The 18,180-nt window shown below is 42.4% G+C and overlaps 1 protein-coding gene across 1 annotated transcript; it reads left to right on the top strand.

Annotated features, from left to right (window-relative positions):
- Positions 1-11,564: 11,564 nt before the first annotated feature.
- On the top strand, positions 11,565-17,509 carry LOC134099512 (extracellular calcium-sensing receptor-like). Its single transcript, XM_062552401.1, has 5 exons — positions 11,565-11,856; positions 14,577-15,395; positions 15,546-15,776; positions 16,366-16,489; positions 16,611-17,509. The coding sequence occupies exons 1-5, from the start codon at positions 11,569-11,571 to the stop codon at positions 17,507-17,509; spliced, it is 2,361 nt and encodes a 786-aa protein (XP_062408385.1). The 5' UTR covers positions 11,565-11,568.
- The last annotated feature ends 671 nt before the right edge of the window (positions 17,510-18,180 follow it).

Raw genomic sequence — 18,180 nt, 5'->3', positions numbered from 1 at the left:
TTATTAAGAAACTCTTTATTAACGTCTTCATCAATGGACCAAAACAAAAACCAAAAGAGCCCGATTGAGTGCGTCATTGCTCCGTGATTATAAATTGAAACGAGATTAAACCTTTATTGCACGAAAGAGCAGACGTGGGGCTTTCCAACGAGACACTTTATAAGTTGCGCAAGGACGCACATTGCATGATCATACCAATTGTAGGCTATGACATTAAATTAAGAAGCATTTCCTGATTTGGGAAACTTCTAGTTTATTTTTCTTTCCATAATACCATTCGATCTTGCTGCAAATTATCAGACTTGAGAAGCCCGCATTGCATCGGCAACTTCACTGCTCAGTAGCCGAATTTTCTGTCGAAGAGGCAGCAGTTTCAGAAAAAAGCTGCAGATCATAGACAGAGAAAGCATATGCTCTGAGAACAGAACACAACTGCATGTCAAGTGTAGCCGAGGGTCTGTCTACGCAGAAACAACAAGTGCATTTTTCTACATGTTCGTGACAAAATGTGGGGGATAGAATCGCGTTTCAGTGGGAATGCTGCAAATTATTTATTTCTCTTAAAGACAATTATGTACGATATAAATTACAAAAAATGAACGGCATATTTTTTTTTACCGACCCGACCAAACATGACCCGCATATCATTAAAAATATTTTTTCTTGACCCATAACCGCGGGTGACTGCGGTCGCCCGCTCGATTTGGATCAGCCCGCGCATCACTGCTCTGGTTGTAGGCTATTTACAGTAGACCATTCATATTTGGATGGCTATAGGCCTACGATTGTACATAATTAGGTAGGCTACAAATGTTTTATTCTCAATAAATGGTCTACGGAAACGTAATAGTCTATCAATAGGGCAACTTTTAACACGCTCCGCCAGCGCGCCCATTTGGAATTGTAACCTAACGTCACCAGGCGCAAAATTGTCACAGATTAATGACGTATGGGACACATTGCACTGGAATATCCGATTTGTCTGTTTAGACTGTAGACACATGCACACAAATCCGATCCATATCTGATTTAAAACCACATACGAAAGGGGCCTGTATCCGATCTGAGGAGATCGGAATTCATGTGTTTTTTTTCTGTTTACACTGTCGTGGCACAGATCGGATGCGTGCCACATGAGAGCAAAAAATCGGATTTGGGTCACTTCAAACTGCCAGTGTAAACGCAGCCTTAGACGTACTACCCTTCCAAACCTTTCAGGCTGTGATCTAGGCTCCCTCCGGCGAGACGACGGCCGAAGGAACGTACGGCGGTGCATAGAGTCCGGGGTGGTGCCGCGCTGATCATTCCCTTTTTAATAAAAATAAAGCTGATGTATTTTATTAATGCTGTCTCTCATTGGGTTTTCTTCGCGGGTGTGGTTGCTCCTCGGGGTAGATGCTAATTGGGCCAAACAGCGCCCCTTACAGGTCACAACTCGTATTCGCAAATTGGAAGCAGCTGCAAATTGCACTGCTGCAGACCAATCGCTAGCACAGCTAAAGGCTGGCTTACATTGCACGATTTTGGTCTGTTTTAACAGTCGCCGACTACTTTTCCAAAATCGGGCGGAAATCTTGCCAGTTGTACTAGAATCTCGGCGCGCTCCCGTCATCTAAATCGTTTAGTGTAAGGTGCCAATCTTAGCGGTTTTAAGTCCGTCGGAGTCAGTCTTTTTCTAGTTTTGCCGTTACGACAATATCAAACATGTTTGATATTATCGTAAGTCTTTTCAGTCGTGGCTCATGCAAATAGTGACGTGAACATTAAAAACCAATAGTGACCTCGGTCGACGAACACGAAAACGGAAGGGGCAAAATAGGCTACAGCTGTAGCCTATGATTATTTGTTATTTCATTTCTTATAATTTATTATATTCTACGTGACAGAACAACTCTATATCTGTTAGTGATGTCACACTATCAAACAATGCTGCAGAAACGCGAAAAAATTACTTTGATGAGTAGCCGATCATGTGAGTTCCTGTTGATGATGACGTATAGCCTAGTGCACGATGGAAATAATTTGAAGGAATCTAGCAGCAGTCTTGTAAATAGTGACCACAGTCTTTGCAAAATCCTAATCTGAGACTGGCCTGTGACTAGTCTGTGACTAAAAACTCAATGAATTGTCTTTAGATGTGAGAGGGTCTGAGACTGTAGTCTTTCAAAAATCTTTTCCAAATCTTTGCAAAGTCTGGCAATGTAAGGTAGGCTTAAGCACTATTCATATACTAATTGAAGCCTTAGGGCGTATTCACACTAGGAAGGTCCGTTAGTTCACTTACTTTGGTATGGACCATTTTTTTTTCTTTTTTCTTTTTAGTGTGATTCACTTTCACACTGTGATTAATTGCAACCGGACCAGAATTTATAAACAAAAGCACATGTGCTACTTTCAACCATTGACTGGTAAACGTGTAGGTGGGGTGAAGAATAGGAAGCCAAAGTCAAAGTTGGCCCACGTAAATACTATGTTTGCGTACTGTACTCGTTATTATTCTAGCAATATAGTTTAGTTACAGCTTTGCAGAAGTGCTTGAGCGTCAAGACCGTTTGATGCAAGTTTAACAATATCAAGCTCGTAATTTTGCAACGATGAAGACGTGCAGCAAAACAGCTGAGAAGAGCTCTCGTGTGTCCAACATGCTAACATCAGGCCTACGGAAGACGGAACGGGTAGGAGATGCAAAATCAAATTATTGTTGCCAAAAAAGCGTTAGCCCACTGCTGCTTACAGCTGTTGTGCGTCACGGAGCATATCCTACATTTCCCATAATGCGCAAAAACTACGGGAGCTCATCAAATCCAAAAAAGGAAGATTTCTGCAACTGGGTCGGATCGAGGTCGGGCTGCTTTCACACCATAAACAAACCGCACCAGGGTTCGATAGAAACCGCTCCGAGACCACCTCCTCAGCTGGGTCTCGGTTCGCTTGTTTGGTCCGCACTAGAGTTCAAGTGATTGTATTCACACCAGTCAAAAAGGTCCGAACCAAGCAAGAAACAAACTTGATGTTGTTTTAATCGAACTAAACAAGGCAGGTGTGAATACGCCTTTAGTCACTGCTAGCTAGATCTGAGAAATGAATGTACACGACTCACTTTTTGTTTTGTATCTAGATGCAGTACTAAAATGGTTCCTCCAATCAACCGCGCACCACCCGAAATAAACTACGACATAGGTTGTAGCTTATGTAGCAGAGTAAATATACTTGCTATTAAAATTGAACTTTTCATTTAGCTACTAGTTTTTCTATGAGACAGGCTTTCACATAACTCGAGCGCCATCTACTGGTGCTATTCTGCCGACGTTCAGGGCAAGTTCATACACAATCGCCAGTCGGCAGTAGCCTTGTCTCATGGTAAGTCGCATATATTGAGCTCCGCTGCAAAAGCTAAATAAACATGTCTAGCGTAATAACAAGCTAATATGCATATAGTAGATTCATACAGGAGGTTGCTAACTTTATATCAGAGACTATTTTGTTTTGTTTCTATTGCCTTACAGTGAAATAGTTCACCACGAGGTGCTAGCTTGCTAGTCTGGTTATAACCTAGCTCGGTAGTCTAACTTAGGTATTACACTGTATGAGGTGCGAACTGAATCGTTTGTGTTTCCATTTAGTTTTACTAGCTGGAGCTCTGTATTGGCAATGGTATGACTGTGAAACACTTCTGTGCAATCAGGTACAGTTTTCTATCCTTTTCTAATTCATACTGGTACTTCATGTCTCTTGTATACTGTTAACCAGTCGGCAGTAGCCTTGTCTCATGTTTTACTAGCTGGAGCTCTGTATTGCCAATGTTATGACTGTGAAACACTTCTGTGCAATCAGAATAAACGGCTGTGATAGCCAGAGAGAGAACGCCAGTTGTCATCAATAACACAACGCAAGAGAGAGAGTACACATCCGCTACACTTAGTAGGTCTTATTTAGAAAGCAAATTGCCACTGCAAACAATTGCTAATGCATTGCTAGTGAAGCACGTTATATGGATATTGCTAGCTAGCTAGCTCACCATTTAGCCTACTAGAAATCGTGTTTTAAAAATAAACTATAGACTGAAAGAACATGTTTTCAAACAAAGTACCGACTGAAAAAATTCAATAGGCCAAAAGATCAATCACTGGCACTGGCCTGTAATGCATGAATAACCCACTAGGCTAGTTATAAAGAAACACCAGATATGAGTCATATCAACTTACCGGATGGAAAATGAATGGTTCTGATGAATGAGTGAACGACTTGGATTGTGCACTCCTGGAAAATCACTTTCGCCACAATGGCGCACTTTTCTAGCCTGACGACGTCATACTCAATTCTTATCAGAATATGAGTCTGAAACTGCTCCATTCAGCTGCGATTATGGGGCGTGATTCAACCGATACAGTGCGGGGGGGATAGCTCTGCACTCATTGGATAGACCAAACCAAACAGAACAAGTTATTGGCTGTCAGTATCTGCGAAATCTAAGACAGAAATATGTAGCAGGATAGGCTATGGAAAACATCCTCCTTCGTTTTTAAAAAATAATTCCTTCAAACTGTATATGCAATGAACAGCTGGGGAAGTGTGTCGTTAACCCAACGAGCAAACAGACATTTTTAAACAAACGGGAACAACATCACCCAAACATGCTGTTTTAACTGGGTGAAAGTGAAACTGAAGTTTTCCCACATATCCTCGTTGGTCTAAGTGTTCAGAAATAGTTGTGCGAATCCGTGATAAAACCTCCGTTTCAATAGCTAAGATAAACGAAAGGCCAAACTGCATGAACAAATTATGCATTCATAGCCATAGCGTTTCTGTTGCAATCAAAATCAACCTAAGCGAACATGGTCTCACACCTAACTCGTTGAACGAGGACGCATGCAGCCGTGAACGTCACTGCTGTTCATATGTCAATCATCACGTAAAGCCCGCCCTGTGAAATGTGATTGGTCCGAGCCGAAGTGTATCTCGAATAATAGCAGCTGAACGGAGCAGTGCCAGACCGAAGTTCCCTGCAGAAAAAGAATGGAGGCGGGGCTAAACTTCGGTCTGGCATCCAGGCTAGCACTTTTCTCCATGTAACTTAACAGTGTGTGCCTTTTAACCAATAATACATTAATATGCCAGACATTTCAAATGGAATTATAACATATTTTTATTTTTAAATATATGATATAAAAAAATGGAATAAATATTTTTAGATTTAAAGAAATCACCAAGTGGTTGTTGATAATGATGGACATCTAAATGGCATTCGTAAAATTAAGGGTTAAAACATTCAACACACATTTATGTTCAACCACCCACTCAGACATGCCACCACTACGACATGCTTCCATTTAGACATGCCTCTATTTCGACATGCTGCTATTTCGACATGCTGCCAATCCGACACATTTTAGTACCCCCATTCCGACAGTTTACAAATCCTATTTTTTTCCAAGTCAATTTAACGGACCCTATGAGCCCGACGGACGCAAAGTGCGTCAAAAAACACACCCATTCTTCTCTGTTACATTGCTCCGCGATTATTAGTCACAGCGAGATGAGACCTATATTGCACGAAAGAGCAGAACCGGGGCTTTCCAACGAGACTAGACACGTGTCTGTACGATCAAGTATGAGAATAAATTAAAATCATGAATTTAAATCAAAGTAGGCCTATATCATATTTACAGTCTTGCTCTGCGTTCACCCACAGCCACTGCTCTCGCTTGAATTACTCCGGGACCAGGCATCGCACAGGCATGACACGCATATCAAATGAAAGAGAAGAAACAGAGCTTTCCATTGATATCAAACACATCGATCCTTTTGTGTTATAAAAACAGACGAAGTGACAAACAAATAAGAATGTCATATAGCTTCGGCTACCGCTACCGCTACTTTCGTCTGATTTAGCCTACTAGTGAAACCGTGGTCAAAAATATATGGCTTGCATGTCAGATAAAAGAGGAGAGCTAGAGCTATCCACAGATACCAAATACAACCTTCTAGGCCATAAAACAGACGAAGTGACAGCAAAATAATAACTTAATTTAGCTCCACTTAGTCCGCGAATAATGAGAACTTGCCATGTACAGAACTGCTTTCACCTCCCCGAGTCGCGCACGCAACAGACACATAATAACCATATCAAGAAGTCTTCACAATGACATTTTAAATATGAATCTTTATTATTTTACACAATTGGATATAGTTATGACATTAATAGCCTATTAATGACCTCATGTCGGAATGGCACGTTGTTTGAAAAAAAAGTTAAATACCGCCACTGCGACCATGAAAAAAAAAAATGTCGGAGTGGTGGGACTTTTTCCCATAAAGAGACATGCCTCCACTACGACAATTGGACGTCAATGTCGGAGTGCTGGTATGTCGGAATGAATGGCGGATACCACATGTATTATTTTAGTCTGGTAACCAAACTTATTTTCCTTATCACCAAACTAGGTTCTTTTAATTTTTTGACAGATGAGCGGAGTTCTGGCTCGCTAAAAGCGCGATAAACAAAATGTGACGGTGACACGATATTTACGTTATGCCGAACTCGTTCGCTGTGTTTCACTCACTGGTGTAGATTTTACTTTGGAAACTTTGACGTTTGGAAATGGCTGTTTTCTGGACCTAGGCATGCGAAGATCAGCTTCAGTTTTCAGCATTTCTCAATGTTTTCTTTTAGCAGGAAAGATTAAGACAGCACGTAATGGAGAGACTACACAGTAGAGTATGGCGTGCTCTACAACATGCCCTGGTTGATCCAGGCTACCTGGAATTTATATGTGCACAGGAGATGGTGTTCCTGGATATTGTGTCTCAGCATGTGCCAGTACCTCAGGAAGTGACGGACACATTGTCAAAGTTGAGCCGTGCGTTACAGAATGCTAGACAGCAACAACATCCTCCCCCACCGATCCAATTGGAAAGAAGAGATAGAAGAGGGCGTCAAAGCATTAACATCAACAAAGAATATCTACAACACTTGCTAGAATTAATGCCCATGTCTACAATTGCAGGTTTTCTTGGGGTTTCACGTTCCACACTGTACCGCCGTATGATGGATGATAACCTCTCGGTACGGGGAATGTAGCCTACAGTACCTATACTGATGCAGAGCTTGATTCACTTGTCAATGAAATTAAACACGAAGCTCCACATTCAGGCTACAGAGCAGTCAAGGGATTGCTTTTGGGTTCCAATGGGTATCCGTGAGGGCGTCTATGCATCACGTCGACAGTATTGGCATACTGACATGATGAATGAGGCAGCTGGGACGTGTAGTGAGACGAAGATACTCGGTAGGCCTACCTTTGAACTTACCACTACCTAGTAAGTGGGTGTATCCATTACTGGGAAACACAGATAGAGTATGATAAGCTAGCTTTGTTTACAATATTTTGAGGCTTCAACCAGACAGCTGAATTTAAGAGGTGGAGTTGTAATATGAATAGTAGGCTATAATCGGCATAAAGTTTGCTGTTATGAATATCAGAAATGTCAGTATATAGAATGTATAAATAATTATATATATACGTGTGTGTGTTTCAAATAAAGACAAACGTTACATCTTGTTAAACATTTTTTTTTTAAATAAATATAGATAATAAATAAATTCACATTGTATGAAAGGAGAGCGATAAAAAAGCGATGCAATGAAAAATATGGATGCACCTGAATTTTGTGCTGGTGTATCCCCCCAACCCCCCATTTCTGGGTACAAATGGATCTTATCAAGGCTTCTGTAGGTTTCAAGACCATTTCAAGTCTATTATGAATAAAAAAGTTAGGACTGACTCCACACCTATACTGGCAAAAAACTCGAGGGAAAATCAGAGAATTTTTAGCAAAGGTAATAAATCTGTTCTTCGACCTTCTATACAAGCTACCATAGATAACGAATAGCCTATTATCACATTATATTGTGAAATGTTAAAAAGCAGGCTTTTACGGACTTTTTAATACTGTGTAAATACTGCTGTTGGCAAATGTGTTAAAAACTATTGCATTCAAGTTGACTCTGCTAATTGTGGATTTATGTAGGATGCCATGTGTCACTAAGCTATAACATCAAAATACTGTTGGGTTGTCGAGGTTAGCATGCTATGACATTACAACTGCTTGTCAATGTCGAACTACTCACGCAGGGTATAACTATAGGCTATTATTTTGGTTCCGATACTGGACTCCACTTGTCTTTCAAAGGCAGCACCTAAATTTGGGTCAGAGTGCATATGTGGTATAAATATGCCCTTTCAACTGTTGCTAATGCATATGTGTTGCTCTGTCTGTGTGTGTGTGTGTGTGTGTGTGTGTGTGTGTGTGTGTGTGAGAAGTTGTTAGTGGGTGCACTAGCAATAGGGTGACCATACGTTTTCGAGCCCTTTGTCCGGACTTCTGTTGTGCGTCCTCATTTTTGCCCTTTTGTCCTCATTTCGGACCCTTGGCAACCACCGTTGCACGCATCTTCACAAACCCCGTCCATATTCTTACCCTGTCCTTAGCATACACTCATTGTGTCAAACGGATACAATTTGGTTCGCTGGGCAGATAATGCCTAATAAATGCGGCCGTGCTGTCAGATAGCCTACATGCCTGACAGCGAGTGTAGTTTACACTGGGAGTATGGAGGAGGCTATAGCCTTGCTGCATTACCTGCAGCGTGAGAGATGGAACTGTTCAGTGACATAGGGCGCTTTAAATAGGCTACACGTATTGTAATACTTCCCTTGATCATCACTGACAAGTGCAGATTTTTTTTCCGCGATTGCATTCACATTGCAGCTGTGGCGGCAACATTACGGAAATGACTAGGTCGGCAGCAGGAAAAGTTCTGGCAGTAGATATACGGATATATGAATTCAGACAGCACAACGAAAAAAAACCTGCCGTAAAAAGTCCTTGAACATTGCGGGCTTTAGTTCGCTGGGCAGATAATGACGGCTAATAAATGCAGCCGCACTGACAGCTGTGCATGCGAGTGTAGTTTTCACACCGGGAGTAGCCTTGCTGCATTACTGTAGGTTACGAAGGTAACTATGGATCTGTGAGACCGAGGAATGTCCGTCACCATCCCTTTTTAGACCGTAGTGACGGTCAGAGTGAGGTCGAAATAGATCTGCAGCGTGTTAGAGAGATAAAGGCTAACTGTTCAGTGATATCGGGCACTTTAAATACACGTAATACTTCCTTTGATCATGTGGTAAATTTTCATGTAGGCCTCATGTGTTGCCGGGCAGGAGCAGAAGGATGATATCACACACACACACACACAGCTGAGCGGTCATGCCCCGGTCATGAACCAGGCCCATTGTAGCCCCAGGCCTACTGTAGAGTAATTAAATCATTTAAGGGGCAGGCCAAGTGGCCTCATCCACGTATGATATCATTTTTATATTGATTGGAAGACAAGGGTCTCCTATTTACATAATGGGAAGACACCTGGGCAAGATTGGCCAGAAGTAAACAAAGGAGGTGTTGTGGGGACACTTTAAACCCCTCTCCCAAAGGGGGCCTCCTCAGAACGTGCGCACCTTCTCTCCAAGGCCTGGGTCGTGGACATCCCGCTGCAGAGGGCATCCATCATTCGTGACTCCTGCTTGGCAACACTTAGGCTCTGCTTGTTCAGAGTTGTGTCTTGGAGGACTCTGCGAATAAAGGCCACAAGCGGCTACTTCTCATCTCAGATCATTCTCCGCTGGTTTTTGTTCAGAGTGCTAAGTTAGATTAAAAGTTAAAGAGACCCTATGCAACTTTTTCATAGTCATAAAATCGCTTAGAAATCGTTGTTTTGCTTGACTGCCCAGTTTTATTGAAAACAGTCACATTTCCTCCCGCCCCTAGTGTCCCTCTCCGCTATTACAACCTTGCAACTTTCTGATAAACGATAGTCTGCTGTTTACATCTGGAAGTCAGAGACGCGAAAGGAACAAGAAGAACCACGCTTGCCATTTATATATTTATATATAGCCTATATATGTATAAATATACACGCTAAAGCTGTCGGGGAAGCTCTGCAGAGTAATATGCAAGCATAAAACGAGTGAAAACGAAAAACGAAACCGAAACCAGAGATGAAATTGCCAATCCTGCATTATTCCTCTTTAAGTTAAAGTCAGTGTTTTTTTCCACGACAATCATCACTGACAAGTGCAGATTTTTCCCGCGATTGTTGTTCAAATAGCAGCTTTGGCGGCAACATTACGGAAACATGACTAGGTCGGCAGCAGGAAAAGTTCCGATAGTAGATATGCGGACATATGCATTCAGACAGCACAACAAAAAAAACATGTTTGGGAATGTTTGACAGTTCCATGAATGGACACTGATTTCAGATTTCTACATGAAATGACATCAGGCAATGTTTTCAAGTTAATAAATGTACTGTACACTGATTTCATAAGTCTCTTCATCTCTGGCTTTAACCCAATCATGAATTAGTGAATTTCACACAGCACAGCGTGAATACACAAGTGAGGTACAGCACACACTAACCCAGTGTAGTTGTATGCCTGCTTATAGCAACGCCTGGTTGGGTGCCTTGCTCAGAGGCACTTCAGTCATGGTCCATTGCTTGGGAATTGAACTGGTTACAAGTCCAGTTACACACACCACACATTTTTATTTTATTTTATTATTATTTTTCTTCAATTTTGGGGTTGTCCTCACTTTTGAGTAGAAGTGTCCTACTTTTCAGTGTCATGCCGATGGTCACCCTGACAATCCTCGCAATCCTCTCACTTTTCCTTCATCTCTATTCTCTACAAGATTGCCTCCAGAGTCACAACAATTATCTAATTTGCTTTAATTAAGCATGACTCCCTGTGGATTGTACATTGAACACTTTCCCCTCCATGCATGTCAAATTGGTCATGCTCTCCCTCATCAAACTACACTTAACTCACATGCAGTACATCTTAGCAAAATAGCTGAAGTACTGACAGATTACCAAATTCCTTCAAATACTGTATCTATAAGAAAGATTCCCCGGTCCTGTGAATTGAGGTGAGGTAATGTAAAGTACAGTGTTTTTGTTTATCTGTAGCCATGGTTCATCTGGGCTTTGATCAATTATCACCACCCCAGCCCACTTACCTGTGCTCCTGTGTACTCATTCACCCACACTAAGGGATTTGGATAGTTTGCTTTGGGCAAATTTGCTTCTTCTTAAGCAGGCTCTCCCTTTCTCTTGCCTCTCTCTGTGAGGGGGATGTCAGGCCCTTGTTTGCCATTTGTCTCTCTCTGTTGCAGGTAAAGTTTGGGTGATGGGTGTAAGTGTTGGTCTCTGGTTGCTGTTAGTCCTCTGTGGTCAGGGCCAGGTTGGTGGTGAGGAGCCTGCCTGTCGTTTACAGTGGAAGACTGTGTCTAATAGTCTTTACAAGGACGGAGATGTGATCATTGGGGGGCTGTTTCCTGTTAATGTCTTGGCACCTCAGCTTGATCTGACATTCAAAGGCCAAGTGAGCAATGCTACATGCCAGAAGTAAGTAGAGGGGGAAAGTGTTTCATTACAATGAGTCCTGTCTTCTTTCTTCCTTGCATGGCTTTGTATGTATACAAGTCCTCTTTTTTTGCAGGTTCATGTTAAGGAACTATCGCTGGCTTCAGACTATGGTGTTCACCATTGAGGAGATCAACCGCAGCTCTGGCTTGTTGCCAAACCTCACCCTGGGGTACCTGGCATTTGACACCTGCCTGCAGGAGCAGACGACGGTCGGGGCTGCGCTGGCCATGGTGACGGGGCAGGAGGCTGCGGTGTGGGGGTCCAGCTGCACTGGCACCCCTCAGGTGCCCATCATCATCGGTGATGCCAGGTCGTCTGGCTCCCTTGCCGTTGCCCGGACTCTGGGTATTTTTGACATCCCTATGGTAACTGTTTATTCTGTCCCCTCACTGTAATTATGGATTATTCTTTACTATGAATGGACTCACCAATTGTATTTCAGTTGTTTTGTTTTTATCCTGCTTTCATTTTTTTTAACAGGCTACTGATCCAATGTGGACAAATATGTTGTGTCACAACAAGCACAAAATTAAAGTAATTGCAGATGCAAATTGAAAATGAAATATTTCCAGTACATTATTCTTTTGTAGTTTATATCTATCCTCTTTAGGTCAGCTGGGTTATTTTTAACATCTCTATGGTGAGTTAGGGCACATTGCTGATCATGATATATCCTGTCTGCTGACTGTAATTATGGATTATTTGGTATCACTTAATATTCATCAATTATAAACGGCAAACCTAGTCAATTAAACTTAAGACAGTAGTTACTGTAAAATAATGTGTATTTTTAACATGCATCATTAGTTAATGGTAAACTTAGAATTAAAGAAATGTAACACTAAAGCACTTTTCCTCTGTCGCACACACACTATTTGTTTATCCAGCAAATAACAGACAAGGTAAAATATGTTGCATGATTTTATGAAAGTATGATGTATTGCGACATCGAAGCAAGTCAAATTTGTAGTTTCTGATGTCTCATTCCATTGAAATACAGATACACTACCCCACCTCGTAAAGTTACATAGTGCGGTTATAGCCGATAGAGGGCTGCAAAGTGAAAGCAGAAGTGCCGTTCACTCTGTTACGAGTTGATGAACCGCTGAAATTATTTTGGAAACATTATTTTAAGGTACCAAAAACTCTTAGGTGTTGCTTTAAATCAGGGGTCTCAAACTCGCGGCCCGCGGGCCAATTGCGGCCCGCGAGATGATATTTTGCGGCCCCCGGCCTGAAGTCGAAGCTTAATGTTAGTGCGGCCCGCGCATGCATCTGGGCATTTTATATTTTGTAACAATCGTGGGCTGGGCTCTATGGCTGCGCTACCATAGCTCAGGCTCGTGACAACAACACGAATTAGCAATTGTTTACTTGCAACATGTTCCAGCCCGCAACTTTCTGTCAAAATAATAATGCCTAAGTCGCCCCTTGAGGATATTTTTTATGCGATAAACGACACGGGTTAAAACAGACGGGAAGTACGGTGATAAGTCTCATTTGTAGCCTAGACTCCACCTGCTAGATATTAAGTGTTTCGATTCAAGCAACGTTTTCACGAACTAGCCCCCTCATTAAACTACACGCAGGAGTCGTGCGGTTTGTAATGACGCGAAAGCGATGCATGCAGGACATAGTTTTGCACAAACTGAAGCAGAAATACATCAAATGTTGAAACAAAAAATCACGTTTCATGAGGTCTTGGGTCTGTTATTCACATATCTGATTCTGAAGTAGGCTATGTCTGCCTTTTGGAGATTATGATCGATCGTAATTGACAGTGATCTGGGTGCTTCAGTGAAGGTGCGTCTTTTGAGTGAACGACAGTGTTTTCTAGCGGCTACCATGCTTCGACCCTCTGCCCAACATAATGGAGGTGCCAGTGGTAATTGAGATGATAGTGTCCTGGACCCCGTACAGACAGCTGAAAAACTACAAAGTCACTTGACAGGCACTGATTTGACCAGGCTACTTCATTGAAGCGTTGTGTTAGTAGCCTAGTAGGCGTAGCCATAGTTTACTGTTGTTACATTTTACTGTTTTGCTGTTCATTTCTTATGTAGGGGAAAGGACAAAAAAAGTAAAGTAAAACTGCTCAAATATGTTCAACATTCAGTATTTACTGAGAGGTGCATAATTCGAGGTAGTTGTCATCCAGACATCATATGCTGATTAGATAGGTAGGCTATACAGTATTTACACCGGGGGGGGGGGGGGGGGGGGGGGGGGGGTGTCAACCTATGTGGCCCCCCAACCAGTTGATGTTGGTTACAGTGGCCCCCAGCTCATTTGAGTTTGAGACCCCTGCTTTAAATAAACAAGGAAATAATACTTGATAATAATAATAATAATAATGATTAGTTGTAGTGAGTGATATGTATATTTTAAGAAATAGTTTGACAAAACAATATGGTGATAAATAGACCAGCTATTACAATGAACTTATACCTGGTGATAATAATTACTTTGCAGACCATCTATAGACATTGGCCATGTTTCCCAGATTCGTTAAGAATCTCTTAAGTGCTAAGAACTTCTTAGGAGCACTCTAAGAACACTTTTAATTAGTTCTTAGCACTTAAGAGCTTCTTAACGAATCTGGGAAACGCGGCCATTATCTGTATGATTAGTGTATTGCAGTGCAGTGCAGTGCAGTGTTTCAGTGCTTTGTAAATGGTTAATACTTTTAAATAGCTATTTGTATAGCAAAAAGTGAAGATGCAACTGATGTTGATAAAACGTAATTGTTTAACAAATGCTTACATATAAACATAATTTGGATTAAGTTTGAAGTGATGTTTACAGTCCTTACAGGACTTTGTGTTTTATTTGTTTGTGAACAGTAAAGTATTGTTACACATGTTTTATAGGTGATCTATTAAATTGTAAACGTTTGTGTGGCAAATGGCTCATAACAATAGTGACATAATGGCTTTAACTGTCAGCGTTCTTATGTATGAGTTCATTCTGTTGTAATGAAATTATATACATACTTACAGACTCTACATTTAAGAACTAAAAGAAATCGTAGCTGTAAGATGAAAATCTTAAAATCTATTTCAGTATTTTTCATATTTCTATTTAGATCAGCTACTTTGCCTCCTGTGCATGTTTGAGTGACAGACAGAAGTACCCAACATTCTTTCGCACCGTCCCCAGCGACGCCTTCCAGGCCAAAGAGCTAGCCCATCTGCTGCAGTTGCTGGGCTGGGCGTGGATCGGGGTCGTGTTCGGAGACGACGATTACGGCCGTTACGGTGTGCAGCTGCTCCTGAAGGAGCTGCAGGGCTCCAACGTATGTGTTGCGTTCAGCCAAGTCATCCCCAAAGCCCACACCCCTCAGAGGATAAGGCACATCGTGGAGACCATTCGTCTGTCCACAGCGAGGGTGGTGGTCATCTTTGCCATCACCAGAGATGCACAAGCGCTCCTGGAGGAGGTGGTGCGCCAGAACATCAGTGACCGGCAGTGGATAGGCACTGAAGGCTGGGTTACATCCCCTGACATCTCAGCCCCTCAGAATCTGCCCTCGTTGGTGGGGACACTGGGCTTCGCTCTGAGGAAGGCCCAGATTCCAGGCTTGGGCTCTTTCCTCACCAGCATCAAGCCCGCGGGGTCGAGGACCGAGCCGTTTGTGCGAGAGTTCTGGGAGACGCTGTTTGAGTGCTCGCTGGAGGGAAACTCCTCCTCTGGAGCCAACAGGCCCCGTTGCACAGGTACAGAGAGCGTGGAGGAGAAGGCCAACTCCTACTCAGATGTGACTCAGCTGGGAGTGAGCTACAATGTGTACAAGGCTGTGTATGCTGTTGCTCATGCCATTCAGGACATGCTCGCTTGCCAACCAGGCCAGGGGCCATTTCAAAATGGAACATGTCCCAGTGTCGACACGATTACACCAAAACAGGTAGGGCAGGCATTCTAACACCATTACATTTACATGCATGGTCATTTGATCATTTTTTAAGATTGAATTGCTCAGTGAATGAAAAATCTGCTGTGTTTGTCTCTGAACCCCACTCCACCCCACCCATGTGTGTTTATTCCATATTTGGAGCTCCTTCACTATCTGAAGAAGGTGAATTTCACCACACCTCTGGGAGATACTGTCAACTTTGATATGAATGGAGACCCCTCTGCCTCGTATGACATCATCAACTGGCACATAGGTGATGGAGGCACAGCTGAGTTTGTGAAGGTGGGGCAGTATGACTCCAGCAAAAGGCCGGATCAAAAACTCCAGCTGGACCTCTCCAAAGTGGTGTGGGGTGGTGGATGGATCACCGAGGTAAAATGAGTTTGACCAACAAAGCAGCCATTTAACCAAACTTATGTTACCTCTTAAACACAAAGAAATTCGAAAAGAACAGAGAAGAGAGGACAGTCTGTTTTGGGGGGAGCCATTAATAGCATAAAGTCTGCACCACAAAAGCGCTCAGTGCCCACAGTGCTCAATCCCTAAAATGTCAGAAAATGGTAGAGAAAATGTGGATTGTGTTTCTCAAAGACCAAGATTGTGTCCTCAAATGCTTTGTTTTGTCCATGCACACATCAAACATATTTCATTTACTGTCATGTGCAGAGCATATTCAAGTTTAAGAGAATCTTGAGATATTTTCACAAAATGATCAACTATTTTGGAAGTGATTCATTAAATAGTCGACAATCGATTACTTGTTGCAGCTCTTGCTCACCAACAGAGATACTGTTCTGCAGGAACTGGAATGGGCAAAACCTTTCTTCACTGTAGAAATGTTTGCAAGAACATTGCTGCAAATCAGTGTCATGGTGGGAAATAACAGAACGAGGGTATAGTTGCTATGATTATAATGTTTGGAGTTTAGTCACTAGCAGGGCCTTTCACGGTTTCTCTGCAGATACCTGTGTCAGTATGCAGTACCCCTTGCACTCCTGGAACCAGGAAGGCTCTGCAAAAGGGAAGACCAGTCTGCTGTTTTGACTGTATACGATGTCCAGATGGAGAAATTAGTAATGAAACAGGTACAGTTCTTGTCACTTTCAGAATTGTTCTCACTTTCCCATAAAGTTGAGCATTATAGTGCTCACTTACTATAAAATGTCTTTTCATGTTTTGGTTTCTTTTGTCTTCTTTTCAATCAAGGTGCAACTGAATGCATAAGATGTCCAGAGCACTTCTGGTCCAACCACCTGAGGACAGAATGCATCCCAAAGCAAGAGGAGTTCCTCTCCTTCCAGGAGCCAATGGGGATTGTTTTGACGGTTCTTTCAATATCCGGAGCGATGCTCACATCTGCTGTCCTCCTGACCTTCATCCTCCACAGGGACACACCCCTTGTCCGTGCCAACAACTCCGAGCTGAGCTTCCTCCTGCTGCTGTCCCTCATCCTCTGCTTCCTGTGCGCCATGTCCTTCATTGGCCGGCCGCTAGCCTGGTCCTGCATGCTGAGACACACCCTCTTTGGGGTGAGCTTCGTGGTCTGCATTTCATGCATCCTCAGTAAGACAGTGGTGGTCCTTGTGGCCTTCCGTGCCACACTACCGGGCAGTAACCTGATGCGCTACTTTGGGCCGGCACAGCAGAGGATGGGGATCTGTGTGTGCACCTTGATCCAGGTGCTGGTGTGTGTGCTCTGGCTTACCCTGGACCCTCCACTGCCCTCACAAAACAAAGCCACCATCCGCAGTGCCACCGTGGTCCTGGAGTGTGCAGCCCACTCGCTGGCTGGGTTTGCTGCTTTGCTGGGCTACATCGGGCTGCTGGCAACTGTCTGTTTTCTACTGGCTTTCTTTGCCAGGAGGCTCCCTGACAATTTTAATGAGGCCAAGTTCATCACCTTCAGCATGTTGATCTTTTGCGCTGTGTGGATAGCATTTGTCCCAGCCTACGTGAGCTCACCAGGAAAGTACACTGTTGCTGTGGAAATTTTTGCCATCCTGGCCTCCAGCTATGGGCTGCTTTTATGCATTTTTGCACCAAAATGTTACATCATTCTGTTACAACCACATAAAAATACCAAGAAAAGCATGATGGGCAAATGACAATGCACTGTTCTTAGGATTTATATTTTTGTGTTTTTGTCTTTCCTCTAAATTACATTAATCTGTCATAGTGCAATATTTGGTTTGGATTGTGTTTGTCAGCATTTCTTGTCATTACAATACTTTAGTCTTATATATATTACTTTGAGAATATGTCAATTGCCCCCTTTTTGTCTGCCATAACAAAATCCACAACAGTGGAACAACACCAACACAATAAGGTTGTTTCATTCAAAACTAGACTGTTCGTTTTCGTTTTGTGGTTTAGTAAATGTGAGAAACCCTCTTTTACTTTTCCCTGTGTACCCCCGAGTTCAATTAGAGTGGATTACTCGATTAAAATTACAATTTGAACACAACAAGGATTTGTTTCATGTACATAATATGGTTTGATAAATTGGACAGCCCTAACTTTTCTCTTTTTTTTTTACAGTGTAACTAACTGTGTCATGGCAATAACATGGGTCCTTGTTCTGGCAAATGTTCTACAATTCCAGTTTTTGTTTGAAATATGTTTCATGTACTGTTTCTTTCTCAGAATAAATGTACAGCCTGATATTCCCTCAATAGAGTTAATGTATCTTACTAATAGCTTCACCATGGGTGCCAATTGTCAGGAAAATCTTCCCAATATTATGACACAAGAACCACAACAAGTAGTATAGTTTTCA

Source organism: Sardina pilchardus, chromosome 13, assembly GCF_963854185.1.
Source record: "Sardina pilchardus chromosome 13, fSarPil1.1, whole genome shotgun sequence".
NCBI classification, from domain to species: Eukaryota; Metazoa; Chordata; class Actinopteri; order Clupeiformes; family Clupeidae; genus Sardina; species Sardina pilchardus.
The sequence above is the reverse complement of the archived record's forward strand: the minus strand, read 5'-3'. Positions and strand labels throughout refer to the sequence as shown.

Coding starts and splice junctions, on each gene's coding strand:
- LOC134099512 (XM_062552401.1), top strand. CDS start 11,569: ATGTTAAGGAACTATCGCTGGCTTCAGACTATGGTGTTCACCATTGAG. Junction 15,396..15,545: donor ACACGATTACACCAAAACAG/GTAGGGCAGGCA, acceptor CCATATTTGGAG/CTCCTTCACTATCTGAAGAA. Junction 15,777..16,365: donor GTGGTGGATGGATCACCGAG/GTAAAATGAGTT, acceptor GTTTCTCTGCAG/ATACCTGTGTCAGTATGCAG.